Source organism: Meleagris gallopavo, chromosome 2 (genome assembly GCF_000146605.3).
Source record: "Meleagris gallopavo isolate NT-WF06-2002-E0010 breed Aviagen turkey brand Nicholas breeding stock chromosome 2, Turkey_5.1, whole genome shotgun sequence".
Lineage (NCBI taxonomy): Eukaryota > Metazoa > Chordata > Aves > Galliformes > Phasianidae > Meleagris > Meleagris gallopavo.
Window position 1 is genome coordinate 105972520 of NC_015012.2, and position 6747 is coordinate 105979266.

Genomic DNA, 6747 nt, shown 5'->3' on the forward strand with positions numbered 1-6747 from the left:
CGGCTGCTCGCCATGTCCTTCGCCATGCTGCGCCCCGCGCCCGGCCGTTACCTGTATCCCGAGATCAGCATGCTGTCGGAGGACGAGGAGAACGGCAGCGAGAGCTCGGGCTCCGACGAGAAGCCCTTCCACCTGGACGCCGACGGCTTCGGCATCAAAGCCGGCAAGAGGAGGAGCGGCAAGAAGCCCGGGCGGCTGCACCGCGAGCCCCGGCAGCGGCACACGGCCAACGCGCGGGAGCGCGACCGCACCAACAGCGTCAACACCGCCTTCACGGCGCTGCGCACCCTCATCCCCACCGAGCCGGCCGACAGGAAGCTCTCCAAGATCGAGACGCTGCGCCTGGCCTCCAGCTACATCTCGCACCTGGGCAACGTGCTGCTGGTGGGCGAGGCGTGCGGCGACGGGCAGCCCTGCCACACCAGCCCGGCCTTCTTCCACCACGGCGGCGGCGGCAGCCCCCCGCCCCGCGACTCCGAGAACTCCCAGCCCAAACAGATCTGCACTTTCTGCCTCAGCAACCAGAGGAAGCTGGTGAGCGGCTGCGTGCGGGGGTCCGAGGGGTGCGGGGATGGGTGGGAGTGTGGTGGGACCCGAGGTTTGGGCGTGGGAATGCGGTAGGACCCGAGGTTTGGGCATGGAAATACAACAGGACCTGAGGCTTAGGCATGAGAGTGTGGCCGAACCCGAAGTTTGGGGACAGAAATGCGTCAGAACCCGAAGTTTGGGGACAGAAACGTGTCAGAACCCGAAGTTTGGGGACAGAAACGTGTCAGGACCCAAAGTTTGGGGACAGAAACGTGTCAGGACCCAAAGTTTGGGGACAGAAACGCGTCAGGACCCAAAGTTTGGGGACAGAAACGCGTCAGGACCCAAAGTTTGGGGACAGAAACGCGTCAGGACCCAAAGTTTGGGGACAGAAACGCGTCAGGACCCAAAGTTTGGGGACAGAAACGCGTCAGAACCCGAAGTTTGGGGACAGAAACGCGTCAGAACCCAAAGTTTGGGGACAAAAACACGTCAGAACCCAAAATTTGCGCATGGAAACACAGCAGAAGCCAAGATCTGGGCACGGAAACGTGGCACAACCCAAAGTTTGGGCATGGAAATATGACAGAGCCCAAAGTCTGGGCGTGGAAACACGGCGCTTCCCTCCAGCATGTGCAGATCTGCTAGCTCCAAATCCCAAAAAGTGAAGGAATGGGGGAACGGGAAATCCTGGAGGGTTTTAGGAGCTGGAAATGGGAGGGAGAGGGGCAGGAAGCAAAGCAAGGATGGGTGCACATCCAGCGCTGAGTGGCACAGCAGCGCTGAGTGGCAGAGGCCGTGCCCTGTGCCATTGCTGGGTTTGGGCCCTGGGCAGTGCTGGGTGCCCACGTGGCCGCAGGTTTGGTGCCCTCTGAGCATCTCAAAGATGGGTGGCACCGGTTGTGTCGGTGCACCGTGTGCAGTGTGGGTTCACCAAAGGCTCCTCCGTGTTCTCAGGGAAGTATTGCGCCGTGCTGTGCCCCTGGGCATCACCTGGGGGGGCATCACCTGGGGGGGCATCACCTGGGGGCATTGCTGCACACGCAGGGCCGGGTACCAGGGGCAAAGCAAACCCTGCATGAGGCTGCGCCGTGCACCCAGAGCCACGGGCAGGGGGGGAGCTGGGGCAGCAGGCGGTGGGGAGGGCTGGCTGTGCGCTGTGCAACCCCTCCTGCCCCCCTTGATCCTGGGTGGAGGATGAAGAGGAGGATGGACCCGTGGAGGATCTGGGGCTCGTGATGCACCAAAGGGCGGCGGTGGAGCGCTCACGAGTGGACTGTGACAGCTCGAGAGCTTCCAAGCAGGAAAAGCCCAAACCCGCTAATCCTCCCTGCGCGCCCTTCCAGCTCTGTGGGGCCGGAGGGTCACCTCGGTGAGGATTTACACCCGCATCCCCCCAGCTCTGCCGGGGCCCGGAGCACCCATGGGGGAGGGATGCTCCGTGGCTCCCCTCTGACCTTCACGCGAACAGAAGCTGCAGGTGGAGGGGGGAGATCCCACAGAGCTGGAAGGGAAAGCTTCCGCTCTCCTCCGTCTCCAAAGCATTGCCAGCTTTGCGCAGATCCCTCTCAGTCCTCGTTGCTGCAGCTCTTGTCGGGAGCAAACCTCCCTCCCCCAGGAGCAGGACGTATCTATTCCTGCAGTAACTCTGGACAGGCCCTCCCAGATTGGTGCTCGGAGAGTTTGAGGTGCTCCAAATACGCTCCTTTGGGGACCGGTGGGAGCGGATCGCGGCCCTGTGCTCACCCTGTGCTGTTCTTGAGGGTGAAATGATAGAAATAAACCACCTGTGAACCGGGACGGCACACGGAGAGGGGATGGAGATGCACCTCCCAACACAAGGCAGCCCCCAGACCCCCAAGCACTGCACAAAGTGGCCCCCAGGTACTGCAGGAGGCAGACCCCTGAATACCAGACAGGAGGCAAACCCCTGCCCATGGCACGAGACCCCCTTTTCCATCACAGGAGGCAGCCCCAATACCCCATCCACTGCAGGAAGCAGTCCTGAGACCCCTGTGCATTGCTCAAGGCAGCCTCGAGACCCCTGCCTGCTGCACAAGATGGGGCAGAAACCCCTGCCCTTGTGCCTTAGCATGATAAAGGGCAGAGGAGACAAGGGAAAGACCCCTGCCCACTGCACAAGATAGGGTAGAGACCCCCACCCATGTTCCCATTGCATGACGAAGGGCACAGACCCCTGCCCATCGCAGGAGGCAGCCCCCAGACACCTGCCCATGTGCTCGTCACAGAATGAAGGGCAGAGACCCCTGCCCATCACAGGAGACAAAAGAGACCCTTGCCAATGTGCCCATTGCACAAGACAGGGCAGAGCCCCCTGCCCATTGCAGGAGGCAGCGCCCAGCCCCTTGCCCACGGCAGGAATCAGGGCAGAGCCCCCTGCCCACATCCCCCTGGCAGGAGACAGGGCTCTGCATGCCCAGGCTGAAGTGTTCCCCATCCATCCATCCCCACCCTGCAGTGCTCACTTTTCCACCATGCCTTTCTGCTTACGTGTGCGGATGCCGTCCCGACCAACGCGCCTTCATGGCACAGAGTCCGGCCCTCTGCTTGGCCAAGAGGGCGTGAGGGGACAGGAACTCAGGATGTGGGGCAGCACCATTTCCTACAAACCCTTCCCGGGTTTTGGCCACGATGCCCGGTGGGCAGCGGTGGGCTCACCCAGCTCTGCGACCCAGTGTCACATCCCAGTGTTCCAATGCCTTCCCGCTGAGATTTTGGGGCTGACCCCAACCCCGTACCCCTGGGAAAAGTCCCCCCGTTTTGTTTGTTGCCAAACAGAGACGGCGAGCAATGGAGAGTGGTGGGCATGGGGTGCTCCGTGCCCACAGCCTGCAGGGACTGGGCTGTGCCACGCAGACGTGAGCAGGAGAGAAGTGGAAACCGCAGGGCATTTGGCACACGTGTGTGTGTGTGTGGCACTGCCAGGCACCAGGGACGGGCCTGTGCCCATGGGGCTGTGGCACAGCAGGCACTGCTGGCACTGCAAAGTGTGCCAGGGCTCCTGGGAGCTGCAGGTGCCACAGTGTGGGTGGTGAGCCAGAGGAGGGGTCACCTCCCTGGGATCTTCTGGGGGTCCCTTTGTGGGTACTGCCTGTGCTGTCCCCTCCGGGACAAAGGGCGATGGTTGGGGACACTGGTGGGGACATGGGGACATTGTGCTGGCTGGGGACACAATGTTGGAGGGGACACGGTGCTGGTGGGGACATGGGGACGTGGTGTTGGTGGGATACCTGGTACTGGTGAGGACACTTCTGGTGGGGGACCTGAGCTTCTTCTGCTGGGCGAAGAGCAGTGGGCACGGCATGGGGCAACGCTTGGACACCCCCGGCCGGGCTAAGGGCTGGGCTCCGTTTGGGCACAAAAAGCCTAAATTCAATGAAATTCCCTTTGCTGAATGCACTCAGGGCTGAGACCCTTCATGGTGCTCTCCCCCTGTCCGCAGCCCACCCCAAAGCCCACGCTGAGCCCTGAGGCAGAAGCACACATTTGAGAGGCAGAAAAAGGGGGATGGGGGGCACCGAGAGCAGCTGGGAGCTCAAGGGGGTGGCAGAGGTTGCAAATGAGATGGGGGCAAAACCTCCTCTCAGGCTCTCGCAACCTGCAACCTGCACCCAGCGGCTGCCCCAGACCCCATCCATGGGGATGGGTACAACCCAGTGCTGGGTTGCAGCCCAGAAGGAGCTCAGCGTTTGCTCAGCTGGTGGTGACGGAGCCTGGCAGCTCCTGCTGGCGCAGCGACGACGCCGGTGCTCAGAGTTCTGCCCCACTGCCACAGGGAGGATGAATGCCTCCATTCCAAAGCAGAGCAGGGTGGGCACCCCCGTGCGGCACCGAGCACCCGACTGCACCCAACGGAGCTCTGCCCGTTGCACCAGGAGCCCTACCAGCAGGGAACCGGGCGCAGCTCCCGGCCGGTGGGTCGGGGCTGTGGGCAGCTCCTTGCAGAGCCCAATCCCACGGGGCACGGCGCTGGGAGCGGGGCTCAGCTCTGCCCCAGGACGGCAGCACGGCGGGACCCCGGTGCCTGGAGCAGTGCAATGGGGCCGGGCAGCCCCTGCTGACCCCACAGCTCCCCCACAGTATCTGGAGATGGGCCGGCTACGCAGCCCCATAATTTACTGTTCCTGCTGCACTTAATGGCAGCGGAAAGGCAAGGTGATAGGGGAAAAAATATGAGGCGGGATTTTCCGAATCCCCATTTCCTCTCCAGACAGCACAAGAACTCCTGGGGCCCGAACATCTGGGAAATTTAATTTTACCATTTCGGAGCTGAACTCCCCTTCCCCTCCCCTCCCCACCCCCGGTAACAAAGGAAGAGTCAGAGCCGGGGCCGCACGTGCAGCGTGGGGGAGGCTGCACCGGCAATGCTGCGGAGCGGCACCGGCACAGCCACGGCACGGCCACAATGGAAAAGGGTGCACGGTGCCAGAAGGAGGCACAGAGAACCATGGAACAGCTGGGATGGAGGGGTCCTTAAAGATCGTAGAGCTGTGGGACGGGTTGGGCTGGAGGGGTCCTTATAGATCGTAGAGCCATGGGATGGGTTGGGTTGGACGGGTCGTTAAAGATTGTAAATCTATAGGGTGGATTAGGTTGGAAGGGTCCTTAAAGATCATAGAGCCGTGGGATTGGTTGAGTTGGAAGGGTACTTAAAGATCATAAAGCCATGGGACGGGTTGGGTTGGACGGGTCCTTAAAGATTGTAAATCTATAGGGTGGATTGGGTTGGAAGGGTCCTTAAAGATCATAAAGCCATGGGACGGGTTGGGTTGGACGGGTCCTTACAGGTCACAGAACCACAGCATGGTTGGGTTGGAAAGGACCTCAAAGTCCCCCTGCCGCAGCCCCACTCCTGCTGTGGGCCGGTTGCCCCCCACCGGATCAGGTTGCCCAGGGCCCCATCTAGCTTGGCCATTTCCATCAACAGGAAAGGAGAAGCAGCAGCTCTGCTTGCACCCAGCTGGCCAGGGCAGCGCTGGTGGTACTGGTGGTACTGGTGGTACTGGTGATGGTAGCGATGACGGTAGTGGTGGTGGTTGCGGTGTGGTCGATGTGTTGTTGATGGCGGTGGTGGTGTTGATGGTGGTACCGGTAATGGCAGCAGTGGTGGGGTGGTATTGGTGGTGGTGGTGGTGATACTGGTGGTATCTGGTACTTGTTGGATACAAGGAACAATTTCTCCCCCAAGAGTGGTTGGGCACTGGCAGGGGCTGCCCAGGGAGTGGAGGGGTCATCGTCCTTCTGGTGTCCCGTGACTGTGGAGATGAGGCACCTGGGGACGCGGTCAGTGGGCACGGTGGGATGGGTTGGGGTTGGACTGGGTGACCTTGGAGGTCTTCTCCAACCTTAATGATTCTGTGCCACTGTGCCACTGGCGGTGGCGATGGTGGTGCTGGTGACAGTGATGAGGTTTCCCCAGCTCTGGGATTCCGTTGTCTGACTCTTGGGGATGGTGGGAGGACCCCACGAGGACACAGGGCAGCTTCCTGCTGGCAATCCCAGCCCGGGGGTGCTTCTCTCACTCACTCACCCTCTTCCCTCTCCTCTACAGAGTAAAGACCGCGACAGGAAGACGGCGATCCGGAGCTAGGCGCCTCCGGGAAAGGCGGCACGGAGGAGCGGAAGGACGGACGGACGGATGGACGGACGGAAAAGCCACACACACCGAACCACGGACAGACTCCCGCCTTCACCCCGCTGCCAGGGACAGGACCCTGCCCCTATGGGGCCGTGGGGCCGGGCTGTGGGGACGCCCCGCTGGAACTGAGCCACGCTGGGGACGCTGCCGCCGGGACCGACCGCTGCCCGTGCTGTCCCCTCCAGCTTTGAGCCACGCCATCCCCTGAACTGAGGCCTGGGGTGCTGCATTTGTTGAGTTTAATCAATACATGCTGGTGTTTCATGTCATTGATACGATAATATAAAGCCTGAGCAGCTCGTATAATTAAAAATGGGTACGGTTCAGAGCCAAGGCAGAAGCCTCCTTCCTTCCAGCCCAGCGCAGCTCCGGTTCCGCAGCGCCAGGAGCTCCGTGCCGTGCCGGAGCCCGGCTGCAGCAGCAGGTAAAGGCAGCCCTTGGTGAGGACCAGATGCTGCAGCTGGGCCGGGTTTCCTGGGGAAATCAATTACACGTGCAGCGCTGTGAGCCCGGCGCCCGGCGCTCCCCCCGGCACGGCTTGCTCGGCAGTCCTGTGGGCC

At 61.8% G+C, this 6747-nt stretch overlaps 1 protein-coding gene across 1 annotated transcript; it reads left to right on the forward strand.

The window, feature by feature from the left end:
- The first annotated feature begins 6 nt into the window (after positions 1-6).
- SCX (scleraxis bHLH transcription factor) lies at positions 7-6520 on the forward strand. The gene is made up of 2 exons (XM_010708140.2): positions 7-534; positions 6101-6520. The coding sequence occupies exons 1-2, from the start codon at positions 13-15 to the stop codon at positions 6137-6139; spliced, it is 561 nt and encodes a 186-aa protein (XP_010706442.1). The 5' UTR covers positions 7-12; the 3' UTR covers positions 6140-6520.
- The last annotated feature ends 227 nt before the right edge of the window (positions 6521-6747 follow it).

Coding starts and splice junctions, on each gene's coding strand:
- SCX (XM_010708140.2), top strand. CDS start 13: ATGTCCTTCGCCATGCTGCGCCCCGCGCCCGGCCGTTACCTGTATCCC. Junction 535..6,100: donor TCAGCAACCAGAGGAAGCTG/GTGAGCGGCTGC, acceptor TCTCCTCTACAG/AGTAAAGACCGCGACAGGAA.